Source organism: Peromyscus maniculatus, chromosome 8, assembly GCF_049852395.1.
Source record: "Peromyscus maniculatus bairdii isolate BWxNUB_F1_BW_parent chromosome 8, HU_Pman_BW_mat_3.1, whole genome shotgun sequence".
NCBI classification, from domain to species: Eukaryota; Metazoa; Chordata; class Mammalia; order Rodentia; family Cricetidae; genus Peromyscus; species Peromyscus maniculatus.
In genome coordinates this window covers 45,841,617-45,861,640 of record NC_134859.1, presented here as the reverse complement: position 1 = coordinate 45,861,640, position 20,024 = coordinate 45,841,617, and the positions used below count along the sequence as shown (strand labels likewise).

Here is a 20,024-nt window from a genome sequence, read left to right as displayed (position 1 = left end):
GAGTCTGCACATGTCTGTAAATGTTTGTGACCCTGGAACCTTGGTTTGTGGAACCTGCAGACAGAATCCTGCCTGCAGGAAAAATGTCCACAATTTGTAGATGGTGGGTCTGTAACTCATTGTAAAGTCACTTCAGTTGTCCTGTGTTTAAATAGCTTCCTAGTGTTGGAGAAAGGGACATTTTCACACAGGAGGCGCCCACTGTGTCAAAGCTTTTAGCGGATGAGCCTATGGTATGAGGCCAGAGATGGACTGGAAAGGGACAGAGCTTCTGAGGTGGAAAAGGCCAGGAGGCATGGGTGTTGGGCAAGAGACCTGCAGTGAAATAGGGTGAGATGCAGAGGGACATAAGAGGGCTCCTGAACCAAGAGCTTAGTGGGCTCGAGGAAGGAAGGGAAGGGACTGTTCCTTGTGAATGTGCCATTGTGAATTGGGGGAAAGACAGTGCAGGGGTATGGCCTCTGGAAGGTAGCATCTCCAGGGTAAGGGGAGGCACGAGGTGGGAGGTACGGGTGTGCTGATGGTCTAAAGATAGGGTGGGCATGAGGGAGTGGCTTGAGAAACACAGGGACTATGGGCAGAGTGAGGCCCCCAGGGTATGATGGTGAGTGAAAAGATCACTATGGTGGGTGCGGTTTTGTTGAGCTAGTATAAAGAAAGGAACACAGAAGCTTCCAGTCTGAGGAAACAAGACCAGCTGAGGATCCGGCGAGGTGAGATAGCTGTGGCTTATTCTGTCTCTCTGATCTACCAGCATTGACCCCAATAACTGGCCTCGGGTTTGATTTTATTAATAAGAACTTTTAAGATCCTGCTACATCTAGGTTACAAATGACAGCCATGAGTGCTAATGGCAGAAAGGACACGGGCTGCAGGTCTTGGGTGGCAAACGGAAGACTGCAGGGGGGAGGTACTGGTCTGAGAGATGCTTGGGTGATGCAGTTGCTGCAACTGTGCATGGGGTGCAGATGTCAACATCACTGCAAGTGTGGAGGCTTGAAGAGGTTATCCACAGGGGCAGCTGAAGACAGAGTGTCAAGAGCAAGCTCTCTGCTGACGCCAGCAGTTGTGGTGTGGTTTGATGGCTTAGGCCTCGGGAAGCAGTCTGGAAGTGTCGATCGGCAAAGAAACAAACTGGAAAACGGATGTGGGCCCTCTAGGAGGAAAGGCTGGAGCTGCAGAGACTGGGCTGTGGGGCTTGCCAGAAAGTTGCGCTGTTGGCACAGCCTCCTGCCTGCCATGTTTCTTGCCTGTCCTCGGGCTCCTGGCAGCACACTAGAGGTGTAGGGTGGGAATGGGATAGGAATGGAAGAAGTGTCCCAGGACACTTCTTGCAGATGATGCTGACAAAATGGTGGGCAGTCATAGTGTCAGCCATGAAGCAAGTGACTTTAACATCCTGATGTGGAAAAAGGCAAGTTTTAGAGATGAGTACTGAGGACCCTGAAAGGGTCTCAGCTCTGAACAAGTTTGTTAGCAATCCTGGGGAGCCTAACTCCCCGATCCACTCCAGTCTGGCACCCTTCTGGGGCAGGTCCTGGGAGGTTGAGCCCCAGGCCCGTTCCTGTTGGGGAGGTACTAACAAAGCAAGAAATCCAGGCCCCAGAATTTCTGGAAAAAATGTGATGCTTTATTATAGAAAATGTCTTCAGCTCTCCACTTCCCAGCCAGGCTGCTTGAGTCCTTGATTGTGTGTGGGCTGTAAGGCACCTGGGCCATCGTGGTGGGCAGAAAGGCTGATGCTTTCATTGTAGGTTACTCTGTGACAGGCTGGGACCCAGGACTCCTTGTGTGTCCACAGGCCCAGTATCATAGCCCAGCTTCTTCATGTCCTTGGTGACCACATTGAAGAGGAGGGTGACAAATCCCTGAGAGCGGACACGGGTCACTGGAGACATGAGGTGAGCATTAGGTGAGGTTTGTCAGGGACAGACACAGCAAATCACCCGCTGAAGCCCCTGTGTGGGTGGTGTTCTAGAAAATTCTGTGGGTGGCTTGTATGTCACCAAGTCCCAGATGCCTGGCAGCTCCCTAGTCTTCACCCATCTGTTTGCTGGGCTCCTGGGGGTTGGGGGCCCCACCTCTTCCCTTCAACTGGGGTTGGGAGTATCCGTTTTACCTTCCCGGCCTTCACCCTGGGCCACCACCTTGGGGTCTGTGTACTCAGGCCGCCGTCCCATGAACCAGCTGAGGACATAGGAAAACACCAGTGAGGAGCACTCCCGCTATCCCTCCTCCGGCCTGTCTGATAGGCCAGATAAGGTGCAGGAGATGTCCCCTGTCTGGGTCTGTGGCCAACAGTCCCAGCAGCTGCCAGGCGCTCCTAGCCGTGTCCAGCCAAGGCTTTTGTGGGTTTGCATCACCAAGTACAACCTGAATCCATGGAAACCACAGCTTCCCACACACACACAAGGAACAGATGGGTCAGAAGAGAAGCAAGAAGGCAGTGTGGCCCTTAGCTGCCTCAGGAGGGAGAACCCAATTTCAAGTGCCAGATTCAGCTCCCCAAACTTTGCCTCCTTATATGGGATCCAAAACAAGCCACACCCTGTCACTGAACCTGTTTGTCTACTGTGAAAGGTAATAGCACCTACCTCATGGGACTATATGAAACAAAGGTACCCTGCCAGCTGCCACATAACATTACCCTTTCTAGGGAGACTCTGGCCCTGGAAGGCTCTGGGTAACAGGTCATCTTACTTTTAAAGTCTCACCCAGCTAAGGGTACCGTTCAGCCTCCAGGCTCTGGCTGGGAAACTCAGAAGCACTTCCTACAAATGTCCTGTGACTCACAGGCCACAATCCCACTGCACCCTAACTTCAGATCTTGGGCCCCACCCAGGGCTCTAAGGCACATGGACAGGATGTACAGGCCCAGCCAGCATCTTGCTGGAAACCATAGGCTTGGGGCAGACAGGATTAGCCTAAGCACAGAACCCAGGACCAACTCGGACTTTGTGGAACAACTCCATCAACATTCCTGTTTGCCTGCAGCAGTGGGGCTTTGTTTTTTCCCTGGGCAATTTGTGACAGGCTTGAAAGGTAACCATGACTACACATCTACCACCCATAACTATGCTGAGGGCATGGCTGGATCCTTGGGCTCCCAGGCTAGACCTCAGCAGCCCCATTGGCCTGCTGGGCAGGAGGTCCTGAGGGAACAACCGTGAGGAGTGCTGTTCAGACAACCTAAGGTGGGGGATAGGGAAACCAGGGTCCCCACAGTTGTGCATTCCAGAAGAAACTGGACGTGTGTGTGTGTGTGTGTGTGTGTGTGTGTGTGTGTGTGTGTGTGTGTGTGTGTGTGTGTGTATGAGTGAGTGTGCACGCACCTGGGCCTCTTCCTGTCTCCCCATCATAGAGCAAAGCTCTGGCTGTCTTCACCTCAGCACTGAGATGTCTCGGAGAGGAATGCCTGGCAGTCAAGGCCCCCTCAGCATGTCTCCAGCTCTCTTCTAATCTACGGTGGTTTTCCTCATGAGAAGAGACAGGCAAGTTCCGGCAGAGCGCTCCAGGCAAGGGCTGAGGCAGGGCAGAACCTGGTGGGCTCAGAAAGCCAAGGCCAGGCAATGGGAAGCGAGAAAGAGGCCACCGGCATCTTGGCTCCTAGATGCAAGAGGGTGTGCCAGGCAGCTCCCAGCAGCGACACTACCCTAAGGGCTCTGCAAAGACTAGGGTGGAGAGGCCGCAACGGTCGAGTAAGAGCTCTAGGGATGCTGGGTAAGGACTGACGACACTGACAAGGTGGCTTATCTGTGAAGAGGGTCTGTGGAGGAGGTACCAGGAATGCTGCAAGGTGGGAATTATCCTGGGTTATCCAGGCAGGCATAGGCAAGGTGCAGTCAGCCCTAAGTCTGTCCTCCCACAGCCCAGAACCTTTCTTCAGCCCTCTCAAAACCAGGGTCCAGGCTCCCTTCTCCACATCCTCTCTGCCTGATACTAGCTTGCAAGAGGCTGCTTATTGGCTGCTGCCTGGGATCCCAGGGGCCCCTCACTTCCCTTTCATCCCTGTCAATGTGCTGGGGAGCAGAGGCGGCATGCAGCAGAGCTGGGCTAGCAGATCCCTCCAACTCCTATTTGGATGTGGCAAAGACCTCCCCTTTGGGCCATCTCCAAGATTCTGTCCTGTTCTCTGGGACCTTCTCACTGCCTCCTCCTTACACCCCCACACCCCAACTCTCTTCACACTTGCCGGCAGCAGCATCTTTCTGGCTGCTCCCAACTCTTAAGTTTTCCTCAAGAGAGCAAGCAAGAGCTCTTAGTGCCTGGTGTGTAGAACATGCTCCCAAGATTCTTCACGGCTGCTGCTTGACTCTGCTCTTGTTCCTACCTAAAGTGGCCTCCCCGAGGTACCATGTGGAAGGCATTTAGTAGATGCTCATAATATTGGGTCACTGTGGCTGTCATAAGGAGTTTGCCTCTTGCTGCTGCAGCCCGACAAACGGCGTTTCCATGTGACAGACTCAAAGGGCACAGCAGAAAGCCTCGCAGCCTTAAGCTGCCAGAAAGTGGTCCAAGGAAGCCCGAGGACTCGGCAGTGTTCCCGTCTGCACACCTGTTTCCAGCTGTCTCTAGGTGCAGCCACGTGAAGACCTGTGTGGTTCCCAGGTCTCAGGAGGGTGGGAGGCGCTGGCCCGTTAGTTACCCATTAGATCAGGAGGCCGCAAGGCTGCAGACAGAAGACCCACCTTGTGAACTTCTGCAGCGTAGATGTGGACTCCGGCACAAACATGGGGATGGTCCTCTTGTGCCTGCAACAAACGTTTGCAACACAGAGATGTACTGAGGAACAGTACTGGCCCTGTGGAAACCTTTGCAGGCCAGGGTGCAAACCTGTACAGACGAAGGTGTGTGGCTGCACATGGGACCTTTTCTGTCTACACCCACTTCCATTCCTCTCCAGTAGCATGAGTCTCCTACGTAGGTGTGTCTCTTCCAAGGTGAAGGCTACACCCAGGTCACCCAGGGCCCTGAATATTATTTGCCCAAGTCCAAGGAAGGAGCAATGGCCAGAAAGCCTGCTGTCTAAAAGTGCTGACCCCAGGGTTTGCCTGCCCAGTAAGGGGCAGACTGCAGGCCAGAGACTGGGTCAGAGTGGGCACCTACCGTCCAGGAGAGAAGGGTACGTGCACCGCTCCGTAGCCTCGGACCACGTCGTTCCCAAACACGTCTGGTCCATACACACTGAGCACGATCTGTGGCCCTTTGAAGGACAAGGTTGGCATGTGGGGAAAGAAGGGGAGGTGTGCAGTACATGGTGTGCCCAGCTGAGGTCTGGAGCAGGGACTCAGGATGATGGCCGGAGCGCTGGGAATCCTGTCCACACCAGGGTTTCTGTCCCCTCTATTTTCTGTGCCTCTGCTGGTGCCCTGGGAGTGCTCTCCATACCTCTACTCATGGGTGGGGAGACAGGGCCAAGACATTTAGCAGACACAGGAAGTCCTTTGGAGGCTCTGTGCCAACCTGGGCCCCTGCTTTCTTCCTCTCTGGTGGATATGGTCTCTCTAAGCAGACACCCTGTGGGAGGGGCCTGTCCTGAGGGTTCTGAGAACAGTTGGGAAAATCATGGCCTTCCAGGTATTTTCCTTAACATAACTGATGTTTGCATATGCTTCCTGATCACATCCAGTCAGGCCTGCCAGGCCTCCGCTTCCTTAGTGTCTGACCTCTGGGGGTAACTGACAGATCTACTGTCTGCTGCAACTCCAGATGACAGGTAAGGCCTGGAAGCTGGCTCTGTGGTTACTGCTGAATGGCCTCAGTCAAGTTTCTCGACATTTTTGCCCTCAGCTTTCTTGTGTCTAAAAGCACTGGAATCGTACCAAACACAAGAGGTGCTCAGTCAAGGTTAATGAAACCTGCCCTTCCCACTACTCCTCCGCCACCAAAGGCAACCTGTGAGTCACTCAGATAGTTCCTATATGGTGGTTGGTTCATTCTCAACACTACCTGATCACTACAGATCACTCACATAGAGGCTCTTGACACGTGTGTATTCACCTCTGAGCACACTGCTGGGGTGTGTGCTCAGGAAGGACTCGCACAGACAGGCAGGTCTCTGTTCAGTTCTACAGCCCTACACTGCACTCCTCTCCACGGGTGCTTCCCCAACAGTGTTCTCTGAACGGCCACTACACTCCACACTTGCCAACCTTGGCAGACCAGTGGCGGCCTGGCCTGGCCAGCCTCCGCGGCTTTGCTAGCTTTACAAGGGCTCAGAATTAGAAGGGTGGCTGTGGGATGCGGGGAAGGCTTTGTACAGAGCATGAACAAAGGCTCAGAAGAAGGTCCCGAGCAACCGGCACAGGATGAGCAGGAGCTGCAGCTGACTGCAGCAACATGCAGTGGGAAGTTGAGCGGCTCGGGGTCAGATCCTCCAGCCAGGTGGCTGCAGCCCTGCACACCAGGCTCTGTGTGCAGATGGCGGTCAACAGAACAGGCAGATGTTGAGTACATCTGGGGCCAAAACCACGACACCGGCAGTGTCTACCTGAAGAAGGAGAGTGGGGGAGGTGCGGCAGCGGACCCCCCCCCCCCCCATCACGGCCCGCAGACTCACAGCCATAGGGGTTGGTACTTTTAAAGGTGACATCGATAGGGAAGTTCCACACCAGGGCTTGTCGGACATCTTGGCTCTTGGATGCTATCTGTGAGATGCCCTCCTCCAGACCCTGTACAGACAGAGACAGCTGGTCTGAGCTCCAGGTACCCATGCCCCTTCCACTTATGTGGGCAGGTTAGGGAGGCCATTTGAGTTCTTTCCCTGTGGCTTGTCCCCCACCCTTCTTTTACTAACTTTTTTTTTTTTTGGTTTTTCGAGAACCTGTCCTGGATCTCACTGTGTAGCCCAGGCTGGCCTCGAACTCACAGAGATCCACCTGGCTCTGCCAGGTGCTGGGATTAAAGGCATGCGCCACCCTTCTTTTAGGTATTTACCCCACAGTGCCTTGGTCTAGACCCCCCCCCTCCCGTTGTCTGTGTGCTCCTGATGCCCTGCCCTCCTCGGTCCACCCATCTTTGACTGACAGACTAGAGCATGGCCAGCTTACTGTGTTGGTCTCTGCTCTACGGAGGTGGGGACTTCTGTCAGGCATTGGTCACTCCCAGAGGACTCGGTAATAATTATTAAGACATGAAAGTGCTGACTCAGTGGGAAAAGGCACTTGCTGCACAGGCCTGACAACCCGAGTCCCATCCCCAGAACCGTATACAATCAAACAGATAAACAACCCTGGTGTGGTGGTGTGAGGGGGGAGGTGGAGACAGCAGACGGCCAGATGCTCTGGGACTATCGTAGAGCTTGGGGTACAAAACATGACAGCAAGAAAAAGACAGTCTCTGCCTTATAACAAGAGGGGGGGGGGGACCAGCTCCAGAAAAGGTGTCCTCTGTCCCCAACATATCTAGCATGTGTGTGCATGTACCTGTACACACAAAATAAAATCATCTTAAAAATTCATTTCATAGCCGGGTGGCTGTGGCACACACCTTTAATCCCAGCACTTGGGAAGCAGAGGCAGAGCCAGGTGGATCTCTGTGAGTTTGAGGCCAGCCTGGTCTACAGAGCGAGATCCAGGACAACTAGAGCTACACAAACCCTGTCTCAATGCCACCCTCCCCCCTTTTCATTTTATTGTGTTTTGCCTGCATGCATGTCTGTGTACTATACGTGTGCCTGGTGTCTATGGAGGCCAGAAGAGGGCATCAGATCCCCTGGGACTGGAGTTACAGATGGTTGTAGGCCACCATTTGTGTGCTGGGTATCATTGGGGTCATCGGCAAGAGTATGCAGTCAACTGCTTAGTCATCTCTCTGGCCCCAAGGGTAGCTCACAACCACCTGTAACTCCAGCTCCAGGGGATCTGACCTCTGGCTTTCACAGTCACTTGCATTCACAGCCATACACAGATACACATTCACATAATTTAAAATAAAATAAATCCCTAATAAATAGAGGCATCTTTTAAAAAATGTAAATATCATAAGAGAAAAAAGAAAAAAAGTACTAACATGTCTGTGGTACAAATGAAGAGACTCAGGCTCAAAGAAGTTGGGCTTCTATGCCACTTATCTTTTTCCATTTGTTTGGGTCTTATATATGTAGCCCAGGTTAACCTTGAACTCCCAGAGATGCTCCTGCCTCAGCCTTCTGTGCTGGATTGCAGGCATATGCCACCATGTTTGGCCAGCTTTTGCTTTTTAAACTGTTGTGAGGGTTAAGTGTGCGAGGTGCTAACAAAAAAGCACAGTGTGGCGTACCACAGCCCCATCCGTGGTGAAAGACTTTGAGAGGAGATCCTGCATTTTGTCCTGGCTTCTGGGTGTTCTCCACTGTCTGAGGAAAGGCCAGATTTTGGGGGGCAGGGGCGGGGGTGACTGGCTGATGGTGTTTACCGCCACTGGCAGGCAGTTTTCCAGGCCTGCCAGCTAATGCTGCCACTTGCCCCTCTTGGCTGCCACCAGCACGCACTCCAGGGATGCATCAGTGAACCCAGTGGCGGCTGTATTCTGTAGCTTTGCCAGGAGCAAACTCCTGTTTGGGTCCTCTCTGACCCGAGGGTCCAACTCTTGGGTCTGGAATAGAAGGCTCTGACAGGTACCTCGGGAATCACCAAAGCTCTAAGCAGGGGAGGCCCACGGGTCAAACTCACCGCTGTGGGCGCCCAGTCCTGGCCGTACACGAAGCAGTACTTGCAATAGAGGTCGTCATATTCTGGAAACTGAGAGCAAAGCACGCAGGATTCGGTTTAGGGAATGCAAACTGAGCCCAAACATTAGCTAGGCGGGTGCGATGGGTAGGAATTAGGAACATGAGGCACCTGGGACGGAGGGTATGGATTTCAGCAGGGGCAGGGGACAGAAATGAGGAAGTCGGGGTTAGTCCCAGACTGCCAATGCTTATAGGCTGCTTTGCTCAGGGTCTGTCTTTCTGTCTGTCTTTCCCAGTCCCTCGTCTGGCTCATTCACCGTCGGGGGGCCTGTTCTTAGCTCCTTAGTTGGTTAAGGATCACTACTCGCCTCCTTTCGCCCTCTGCATTTCCACATTCAGGTACCCAATGTCTACGTCTGACAACCCTGTGTGACTGAGGAAGGAACAGGTTTTATGCCTCTGTGTGTCCCCAGCGCTGGGCACAAATGAGATCTACAGGAAACATGCTGCCGCGAAACAAGGAGGCTACAGTTCTGTGGCTAGAACTGAGAGCCTAGGAGAAGGGAGGGCCCAGAGCAGAAACCGGAGGGAGGTGGCTAGAGTACTCGGCCCAGCTGGGCATCCTTCTATTGGATCAAGGAAAACGGGAGGACGGAGTACCTGATGAATCAGGAAGGCAGGAACGCCTACGGAACCTCGGGCCTGGCAGAACGTAAACCATCTAGCCAAACCTCAGAATAAGTAAGAATACGAGTATTTACAACAAGCAGCCCAGAAAAATAATTGTAGCAAAGTTCTGACTGACTGTCAGACAGATCTGGGTTCGAATTCCACTTGGCCCCTGCCTTCTGGTAAGTTTTCCTAGCTGTTAAGTAGATCAGCTGAGCCTTCACTCCGATTAGTCCCAGCCCATCACTCAACCAAGTAGACAGGATCCGAGCTGGAGGCCATAGTGTGACTTTGGTACCAGCTCAGAGGTCTGTTTTCATGCCTGCTTGTCCGGGCCCAGCAACCTGGCGCCAGGGTTTTCAAACGCTGATTCTCCTTTCCAACTAATTGAGAGGCTCAGAGCAATGGCTTGGCTCTCTGGGAGCTGAGGGAAGAATCTGGGGAGGGGATCGGGCCGGCCGTGGGCAGGTTCCACGACCGCTCACCTGGGCGCTCTCTACCTGCCCGTTGACCATGAGCAGGAAGACGCTGGGACTCGCTGCAGCCATCGCGTGCACCGCTGAGCCGGGAGACCCGCGCAGGCCGCGCGCCCGGCCGTTGCCAGGAGACTCCCAGGTTACCTTGGAAACAGATGGCAAGCCATCTGGGACAAATTTCTCAGCGGTGCGGATTTCGTTCAAGAACTAGAGTGCGCAGGCGCAGTAGTCTTGGGGGCCATAAAGACGGTCTTCTGCTCCCGTCGGGTGAAATTAACCTCCAAGGTTGGACCCTCAGACCCGCGGTAACTGTAACTACACTAGCCTGGCCATGTTCGAAGAGAACTGGGTGATGAGAAGCCGCCGCCGGACTCGGGCCCGCGGAAAGTCACGTGCTAGAGTTACCTCTGGCCAGAAGGTGTCGCTGTGGCCGCACGCGGCGGCGGCGGTCGGAGGGCCGGATGCACCGAGTGGTCCAGCAGGCATCGCCTTGCGCCCTGCCCCAGGTGAAGGGTATGCCCTTCAGGTCTTTGAGGCTCTTGTCCTTGAATCCCCTAGAATCCTCCAGTCCAAGCCCCCGCTCCCGCATGTGAAACTAGGGCCCACGGAGAGGCAGCGATCCACGTACCAGTCACCCATTTTTGGAGAATCACTGGCTGCTCAGGGATGTTAGAGTTGGGTCCCAAGCATCCTACCCGGTAGACGCAGCTGTCATCCCTTGGCTCCAACGGGACTCTCATCACTGTCCAATCCAAGGTGGCTTAATGCTAGCCTTTGCCTCTAGATCCCCAAGTGCCTGTCCTTATTGGCAAGGCCATTGTAAACACTTGGGAACTACATCTTAAATGAATCATTGAATATATCTCCATTTCTGGAGGAAGAAACTGAAATTCAGACGGGGGGCGGGTAATTTGGCCATATTCATTGCAGTAATTTAGGCTTCACATGCAGAATTTCACAAGGAAACATTAGAGACTACATTAAGTATTGGAGAGCCTGGAAACAAATGGGTACAAAGGTGTATCACTTGAGGGAGCTCAGCCTGTGGAGTCCAGGTCATCACATCAGCGGCCAACTGGGAAGTCAGTCGAGTGTTCCCACAGCCACTTGTGTGGACGAGGGAAGCGGTGTGGTCATAGCCTCCCGGGTGGGCCAGTGTACAAAATGTATTTTCTTTAATGTAGAGCCAAGTCACATAAGCAGAGCCCCTAGGCACCGCTCCCCTAGGTAGTGGCTGCCACTTGCTGGTCTCAACTGGAAGAGTTGGAACGTTACAGGCTACTGATTGAGCCATGATCTGAGAAGGGGGCACTCTCAAACTCCGGATTATTCATTAGTTAAGGCTTTTGCGTTCTAAACCAAAAGGATGAGAAAGCTGAGTCTAGTTTTTTGTCGACTTTGCACAAGTTATAGTCGTCTGAGAGGAGGGAGGCTCTATTGAGAAAATGCCTCCATAAGATCAGGCTGTGGGCAGGCCTGTCGAGCATTTTCTTAACTAGTGATTGATGGGGCAAGGCCCAGCCCATTGTGGGTGGGGCCACCGCTGCCGGTGATTCTGAGTGATACGAGAAAGAAGGTTGAGCAAGTCTGAGGAGCAAGCCAGTAAGCAGAACTTCTCCATGGCCTCTGCAACAGCTCCTACTTCCAGGTTCTTGCCCTGTTTGAGTTCCTGTCTTGACTTCCTTTGAGGGTGAACCATGATATGAAAGTGTAAGCCAAATAAACCCTTTCTTCCTTAACTTGTCTGGTCATGATATTTCATCACAGCCGTAGAAACCCTAGCTAAGACAAGTTGGTGCCAGTTAGTGGGGTACTGCTGTGACAGACATGACTGTGTTGTTCTGGGGAAGGTTGTGGAAGGACTTTGGAACTTGGGCTAGAAAAGCCATTGAGTGTTGAGAGGTCACTGAGCTGTTCTGTAGGAATTTGGTGGTAGATAAGAATGATGAGAACACTGGGCAGTGGTGGCGCATGCCTTTACTTTATTTAGTCTCAGCACTCAGGAGGCAGAGGCAGGTGGATACCTGAGTTGGATTCTAGCCTGATCTACAGAGTGAGTTCCAGGACAGCCAGGCTACACAGAGAAACCCTGTCTTGAAAAACAACAAACAAAAAAAGAATGTTGAGAGCAGCACAGATGATGAAGGCCTGACTTGGGAAGTTTCAGAGGGAAGTAAAGACTCTAGCAGACCTTTTGTGTGAAGAATCTGTGGTGTCTGGTCAGCTGGAGCTGAAGAATCAGCTCTGATTAACAGGGGTCCAGAACCACTAAGGTAAAACCTTTGCTTTGCTGGGACAATGAATGCTGGTCAGCAGGGGCTGAAGAATCAGCTGTGATTGAGACCAGCATCGTAGAGGTGGAATCTTCTGGGAAGTGTTTCCTGTGTTCCAGAGGTGGCCAAGGTTGTACCTTGCGTTGGCAACCGAACTTGGTAGTGTAAGAGTCACCTGGATGGTGCTAATTTCTTTCTTTCTTTTTTAATTTTTGCTTTATATGCATTGGTGTTTTGCCTGCATGTATCCCAGATCTTGGAATTACAGACAGCTGTGAACCGCCACATGGGTGCTGGGAACCGAACCTGGGTCCTCTAGACGAGCAGTCGGTACTCTTAACCACTGAGCCATGTCTCCAGCCCTGGTGCTAGTTTTGAAGGCAAGAAGGGGTCCTGGAAAGCAGCTGAGGCTTGACACTTGGAGCTATGGCAAGGCTGAAGTCCCTAAAGAGGATCCAGGGGAGGCTATTGGTGAAAGTGCAGCCCGGCTGCAGCAAGGACCCCAGCATATTTGGCTCCACTCCACTGCTGCTGCTGTTCTTGGTGGTCATCCCGTGGTATTGGCATCTCCAAATATGTCTGGGTCAACAGTGATCAGCTGGGGACAGGACAGGTAGAGGGACATGAGGAAAGGATGTGCCTCAGGGTTCTGTCACCATTCTTGAGACAGGAAGGCTGAGAAGAGGAAGACAGTGAGGAGCTGTCACCACAGCGGCAGCTCTGATGACCCCTGCTGTCTTGTTCCTCACAGATTTGGGTTCTGAGGACAGACAACAGATACATCCCTCCATCCCCACACCCAGGGCAAGCAAGAGCAGCCTCAGGGATGTTCTGGGGTGGAGGATATCAGCCTCAGAGCCAACTACAGAGGCCTGTAGTCCTCCTCTGGTGGAGCTGTGACTTGTCCTCCAAATGTGGAGTCTTCAAGGAGTGGGCACAGCATGAGGTAATTAATGGTGGCATTTTTGTTTTTGTGTTTACGGGGGTGGATCTCAGTCCTCCATATGCTCAGAAGGACTGAGTACTATCTTATAAAAAGGTTTTGAAGGTCTTGAGAAGTGAGTTAGTTGTCTTGAAGATGGAAGCTGTGAAAGATTGAGTCTGGCCCCTGAATCACTGGCCACCTTGCCATGTGGCCACTTCTAAATGTGCTCCTGTCATGATGCCATCCTCAGGACATGGTAAAGCTAGAGGCCTTGACCGACAGGGTCAACTATTGGTAACTTCCAGTCCCAATGCTGTGACTACATTAAACTCTGATCTGTATAAAATGCCAGTCTTGGGCTGGAGAGATGGCTCAGAGGTTAAGAGCACTGACTGCTCTTCCAGAGGCCCTGGGTTCAATTCCCAGCAACCACATGGTGGCTCACAACCATCTGTAATACGATCTGGTGCCCTCTTCTGGCCTGCTGCATACATAATAAATAAATAAATCTTTAAAAAAAAATAAAATGCCGGCCGGGCGGTGGTGGTGCACGCCTTTAATCCCAGCACTCGGGAGGCAGAGCCAGGCGGATCTCCGTGAGTTCGAGGCTAGCCTGGGCTACCAAGTGAGCTCCAGGAAAGGCGCAAAGCTACGCAGAGAAACCCTGTCTCGAAAAACCAAAAAAAAAAAAAAAAAATAAAAAAATAAAATAAAAAAAAAATAAAAAAAAATAAAATGCCAGTCTTGGAGCTGGAGAGATGGCTCAGTGGTTAAGAGCATTGGCTGCTCTTCCAGAGGACCTGGGTTCAATTCCCAGCACGCATATGCGGCTTACAACTGTCTGTAACTCCAGTTCCAGGGGGTCTGACACTCTCACACAGGCATACATGCAGGCAAAACAGCAGTCAATGTATATAAAATAAAATGAATAAACCATTAAAATAACGAAGTGCCAGTCTCAGGACAATACAGGCCTCACATATACAACACCAGGCAAGGTGATGACACATGTCCACAGCTGCCACCGGGTCTTCAGTGGGTCTCACTGTGCACAGTGCTAGAAACAAGATGAATCCTCCAGCTGTGTCTTCATCCTTCTGGCCACCCAGGCCACTGGAAGCTGGGGCAGCCACTTTCTATATGCTGCTGTTCTTGAACCAAAATATACTCCCCTGCTGGCCTTAGGGCTAACTCCTATCCTGCAGGGAGGCTCAAGGTGGCCCTAAGAATAAAGCCTCCATCAAGCCACATTGCCTTGGTGCAGACCCTGGGCAGCAGCCTCAGAGCCTCCACCCATCACCCTCCCACCAAGCTGGCCACAGGGTCCACTATGGACTGACATATGAAATTTTATAAGTGCAGCTTTTGCCTTCCTGTGAACCTACTACCCACCTGATCCCCTGAATGTAAGATGCTTTTGGGCCCAAATCACTCCTTTAGTGGGGAGGAGGGTAGGTTATTATGGCTACCATGCTGGGGTGAAGACAGATCTTCAAGCAGAAGCACTTGGGGAAGAGTGTGTATGCTGTGGAATATTACTTTAACAGGGCAAAGATGTGTTACATTTGCTTATGCTGCATTTGTTTAACGATGTAAAGATGTATTGCTTTGCCTGCCTAAGGCACCTGATTGGTCTAATAAAAAGCTGAACAGCCAATAGCTAGGCAGTAGAGGGATAGGTGGGGCTGGCGGGCAGAGAGAATAAGCAGGAGGAAGAATCTAGGTTTGAGGGGAGAGAATGAAGGGGAAAGAGAGGGAGATGCCCAGGGTCAGCCAGCCAGGCAGCCACCAGCCAGCCAGACAGAGAGGAAGCAGCAAAGTAGGACATGAAGAAGGAAAGAAAGGTAAAAAGCCCCGAGGCAAAATACAGGTGAAGAGAAACAGGTTAAGTTATAAGAGCTAGCGGGACAGGCATAAGATAAGGCTGAACACTTCATAATAAATAAGTCTCCATGTCATGGTTTGAGAGCTGGCTGGCGGCCCAACAGAAAGTTGTATGTGTACGGGTCAATGTGTTCTATGTATGGAGTCATCTCTGGGGAGCTGTACAGGTGCCCATGTGTGTCCTAGAAGTTTGTGTGTCTGTGTGCAGTCCCTGTGTGTGTTTATGCACATCTGTTCATGAAAATCCTAGTTTGTGAATGTAAATGTACACCGGGTGTTGGCTGCTTATGTGAAGGTGTGTGTTCCCGCAGTGAAATCTGTGTACTGGGGGCATCCCTGTTGGGAGTATAAGCAAGTAGATCTGTGAACACATGGTTGGGGTGTGCAGTGTGTTACAGTGTGGCTATCTGTGGCCTGGCACTGGTGGGGAATCAAGGAGCAGTGTGTGTGTGTGTGTGTGTGTGTGTGTGTGTGTGTGTGTGTGTGTGTGTTGATCAGTACTACTGCATACCCACTTCTGGTTCTACTGCTTGTCACCCAGCTCACACAGGGCTCTGGGCTAACAGAGGCCTCTGCCCTCACACCAAAAGCACCCCTCAGGGAAGATGAGCAATTTAGTCTATACTGAAGAGACCAGGCACCTGAGAGGGAGATCAGCTCCCCTGCCCACCCCAGTCTGCCAGGCTGCAAGCCTCCCCGGAAGCCTAATCTTTGTTTTGAACACCTGCGTGCCTCCTACCCATGTTCTTGGCTCACAGATCTCCTCGACCCGTTTGTTTGTGAGTTACCCATGCAGTGTCTGTTCTTGGCTGCTTCCTGCTACGTCCTGAGCAAAGTTTCTAAGGACTTGGTTTCTGAGCCCACCTAGAGAGAAAGGAGACCCTGTTGTAGTACTTTCTTGGTGAGGTGAGATAAGCATCTGAGACCCTCTTGTACTTTCCTTGGTGAGGTGAGATAAACATCTGTCCACCCACACACGACACTGATGACAGACAATGCAGCAATTCTTCCCAAGCCTAGCTTGGGGAACAACTGAGCTTGTTGGGCTTACAGGGGCATGGGTGTGAGGGTCCCTACAGGAGTGTGGGTGGCCCAAAACAGCTGGACCACTGTAAGGTCCCAGACCGCTATGAACCTTGTGGAAGCTGCATTAGAGAGTTTTACTTTGACTTGCAGCTAGGGGTGTGGCAGGAGAGGGGAACGCTGGACTCCCAGGTGCACGCAGTGATTCTCTTCCCCTGTCCTTTTATTGGGACTGTCAACAGCTCGATTACTGTTCCTGCTGACCAAAATATTGTTCTTTTTTTTTTAATTAATTTAATTTTATTTTATTTTACAATACAATTCAGTTCTACATATCAGCCACAGATTCCCTTGTTCTCCCCCCTCCCACCCCCTCCCCTTCCCCCCAGCTCACCCCCCATTCCCACCTCTTCCAGGACAAAGCCTCCCCCGAGGACTGAGATCAACCTGGTAGACTCAGTCCAGGCATGTCCAGTCCCCTCCTCCCAGGCTGAGCTAAGCGACCCTGCATAAGCTCCAGGTTTCAAACAGCCAACTCATGCAGTGAGCACAGGACCCGGTCCCACTGCCTGGATGCCTCCCAAACAGATCAAGCCAATCAACAGTCTCACCCATTCAGAGGGCCTGATCCAGTTGGGGGCCCCTCAGCCATTGGTTCATAGTTCATGTGTTTCCATTTGTTTGGCTATTTGTCCCTGTTCTTTATCCAACCTTGGTCTCAACAATTCTTGCTCATATAAACCCTCCTCTTTCTCGCTAATTGGACTCCCGGAGCTCCACCTTTATTTCAATGTCGTGACTACCTGCCGAGGTTACCTCAACTCCAGGTGAGGATGGGATGGCCGTGTTATAGGAAGGGAGAAAGAGGCCATGCTACAGCAGGTCATGTGACACAATTCTGAGATCTGCTCAGAGCTCCCAAGAAGGTGTTTGCCTGTGATGACAGAGGTGGCGCTCGGCTCCTTGTACCTGGATTCTGTCAGAAACTCGAATGTGATAGCGAATGCGTCAGCCATGAGTTCAGACAGACAGAATGGACGGCGACAGCCAAGTGGAAGACAGCCTCAGTCCCCAACAAGCTCTGTGGAGTGTGTTAGAGTTCTGACGCAGGGTGAAGAGACAGAACCAATGGCTGCCTTAGGGTCTGCAGTCTCTCCTTCCCAAAATTGTTTGCCCATTGTGAGACAGACTGTCCCACAGATACTCTTTTCTGGGCTGACTGATGATGTCTGGGCGAGGCCACTGTGATCTTACAGGATCCTGGGCTGACTGATACCTGGGCAAGGCCACTGTGATCTCACAGGATCCTGGGCTGACTGATGCCTGGGCAAGGCCACTGTGATCTCACAGGATCCTGGGCTGACTGATGATGTCTGGGCAAGGCCACTGTGATCTCACAGGATCCTGGGCTGACTGATGCCTGGACAAGGCCACTGTGATCTCACAGGATCCTGGGCTGATGCCTGGGTGAGGCCATTGTGATCTCACAGGATCCTGGGCTGACTGATGATGTCTGGGTGAGGCCATTGTGATCTCACAGGGTCCTGTTTTACAACTGAGGCACTATACCAGAGTAGCTGGGCCAGCAAAGTCCTTCACCATTATATATATTTCCATTGAAATTATTTATTTTTGTGTATGTGTATATGAGTACAGACATATGTATATCACATGTGGAAATCAGAGAATGACTCTTGGAAATTGGTTCTTTCTTGCCACCTCATGGGATCAGAGGACAGAATTCAGGTTGTCAGGCCTATGGGGCAAGCCCCTCTACTGCTGAGCCATTCCATCATCAGTCTTGGCGCTCTCTCTCTCTCTCTCTTTCTCTCTCTCTCTCTCTCTCTCTCTCTCTCCCCTTTTGTTTGTGTTTTGTTTTACTTATTTGAGATAGGGTCTCATTAGGTAGCTGGAACTTGCTATGGAGGCAGATTGGCCTGAAACATAAGAGACCTGCCTCCGCCTCCTGAGTGCCGGAAGGCATGTGGCATCATGGTTGGCCCGGTCTTGAACTTCTTACGATGATCTTCCAGTCTGGTGCGTAAGTCATGGTTGGGGGGTCCTGTACTTGCAGCCAGATGCAGGGCTGGGAGAACTGCAGTCTTGGAAAGGCCTCCCTTACACCATCAATGAGGTCTGCACCCTACTCTCCAGCATTTGCATGGTGCAGCAAGGCCCTTGTTTGGATTGCAGCTCGAGTCAGAATTTAGACCAAGTCCCCATTTCAGTCTTGAGTGATTCTTTCCCATAAGACAGGAAACAGGACATTTATGTAGCCAGTAAGAGCAAAGGGACGGGCCAAGATCACCTGCTAAGAGGCTTATAGTTCAGGCCTTGCCTGTATGGCGATCTCATGGTAGGGGGTGGTTCTTTTGGTCCTAAACTCTCCTCGCCAACCTGTTGTGAACTCAAGTTCCTAGAAAAGAAGCCACACCTGTATAAAGGTTCTACATGCTGGCTGATTGGTTAGAATGCCTGTGCCTATAGAGAGCTGGAAGGTGGGGCCTGAGCCAAGTTATCTCCAGCTAGCTTTGAATCTTACCAGCCATTCATGGTCCAGCTGTGTGACCTAACATCCGTCCTTCTATCAGGGACATCTACCAACCCAAAGGTTAAGAGTGTTATCAGATGACACCTGAAGTCTACAGCACTTCACAGGGGGCGCATCTCAGATAGCCTGCATATCAGATATTTACGTTACCATAAACACTTCAGGAAAGTGTTACCATATTAGAACACAGTATTTGGGGTGACCTAAATCTGTGTACCTGGGCCATAGTCACTCACATTCAGTTCTAGAATAAACACTTACTCTGAGGTGAGAGCTGTGTTTTTATACCCAACACAGGATCCCAAGGATCACTGGAGAAGTCACCTGGATCAGCACCAGGTGCAAGCACAGCCCCCCTGTGCCCAAACATTGGGTGTTGCCTTCTTGAATGGTGCTGGTGCATTCTTTGGTTTGTTTGATGGCTTGATGATATATATATAGTTATGTGTATATGTGTATGTAGAGGGTTTTGTGCATGTTTGAATACCCATGGGAGCCAGAAGAGGGCGTCAGATCCCCCGGATCCGGAGTTACAGGTAGCTGTGCTGGGAACCGAACTCCAGTCTTCTGAAAAGAGCAGCAAATGCTCTTAACTGCCGCGTCATCTCTTGGACCTCACTGCTCATTTTCAGCTGACTGAGGATTTTATTTGGATACTGTTTTTGGTTTCAGAGCATTTGGTGTTTTTTTGTTTTTTTTTTGTTTTTTTCGAGACAGGGTTTCTCTGTGTAGCTTTGCACCTTTCCTGGGACTCACTTGGTAGCCCAGGCTGGCCTCGTCGAACTCACAGAGATCCGCCTGGCTCTGCCTCCCGAGTGCTGGGATTAAAGGCGTGCGCCACCACCGCCCGGCTCAGAGCATTTGGTTTTAAGGTATCCATTTTTACTTCAGTCATTCTATATATTTTGTTGTTTGTTTTCTGATGTTTGATTTGTTAATTTCATTTCCAACTTATTGTGCAGTTACTTCTTTTAATTACTTTCCTTGTTGCTGTAACAAAAGTACCAGAGCAAAGCAATGTAAAGGGTTTATTCCATCACAGTAGCAGGTCCAGTGGTCAGAGCTGGAAGCCGTTAGTCACACTGTATCCGTAGTCAGGAAGCAGAGAATGATGACTATGTAGAATAACAAACTTTCTCCTGTGTGTGGTCCAGACAGTAGCCCGGTGGAGGGAATGATGCTGCCATTTGGGGGGGGCGGATCTTCCTACTTCAGTGAATCTAATCTAGACAATCCTTCAGAGATGGTCCCAGGCTAATTTAATCTAGATAATCCCTCAGTGTGCCTGGAGGCTTGTCTCCTAGGTGACTGCAGGTCCTGTCATTGACAACATTAACCATCACACTGGCATGCCAACTTAAGGTGTGTAGAAGTATAAACATGTTAAAAATGATTTTGACTGCCATTGTCTCTTTTGAAAACAGGTTTTTAAAAAGTTATTTTCTTAGCCAAGCCCAGATAAGATTTAACTCTAAAGATTTGAGACTAGAAGAAACAAAACAGTCATTTAAAAACCTGATCTGTTTAAATGCCTACAGAGACAACTTACAGTTTACAGATGATCCCCGTGTAT

General features: G+C 51.2%; 1 protein-coding gene across 3 annotated transcripts; it reads right to left on the bottom strand.

Annotated features, from left to right (window-relative positions):
• Nucleotides 1-1,614: 1,614 nt before the first annotated feature.
• Nucleotides 1,615-9,959, bottom strand: B9d1 (B9 domain containing 1). Of its 3 annotated transcripts, XM_076542519.1 has the most exons (8): nucleotides 9,805-9,959; nucleotides 8,652-8,720; nucleotides 6,560-6,671; nucleotides 5,107-5,195; nucleotides 4,689-4,751; nucleotides 3,333-3,606; nucleotides 2,120-2,187; nucleotides 1,615-1,888 (listed from the first exon to the last, which is right to left on the bottom strand). In XM_076542519.1, exons 1-8 carry the CDS (start codon nucleotides 9,865-9,867, stop codon nucleotides 1,886-1,888), a joined length of 741 nt encoding a protein of 246 aa, XP_076398634.1. In that variant the 5' UTR covers nucleotides 9,868-9,959; the 3' UTR covers nucleotides 1,615-1,885. The 3 variants fall into 3 exon arrangements, with proteins under 3 accessions (XP_076398634.1, XP_006973638.1, XP_076398635.1); XM_006973576.4 differs by lacking the exon at nucleotides 3,333-3,606 and having other exon boundaries at nucleotides 5,107-5,203; nucleotides 9,805-9,958; XM_076542520.1 differs by lacking the exons at nucleotides 1,615-1,888; nucleotides 2,120-2,187 and having other exon boundaries at nucleotides 3,420-3,606; nucleotides 5,107-5,203.
• Nucleotides 9,960-20,024: the final 10,065 nt, after the last annotated feature.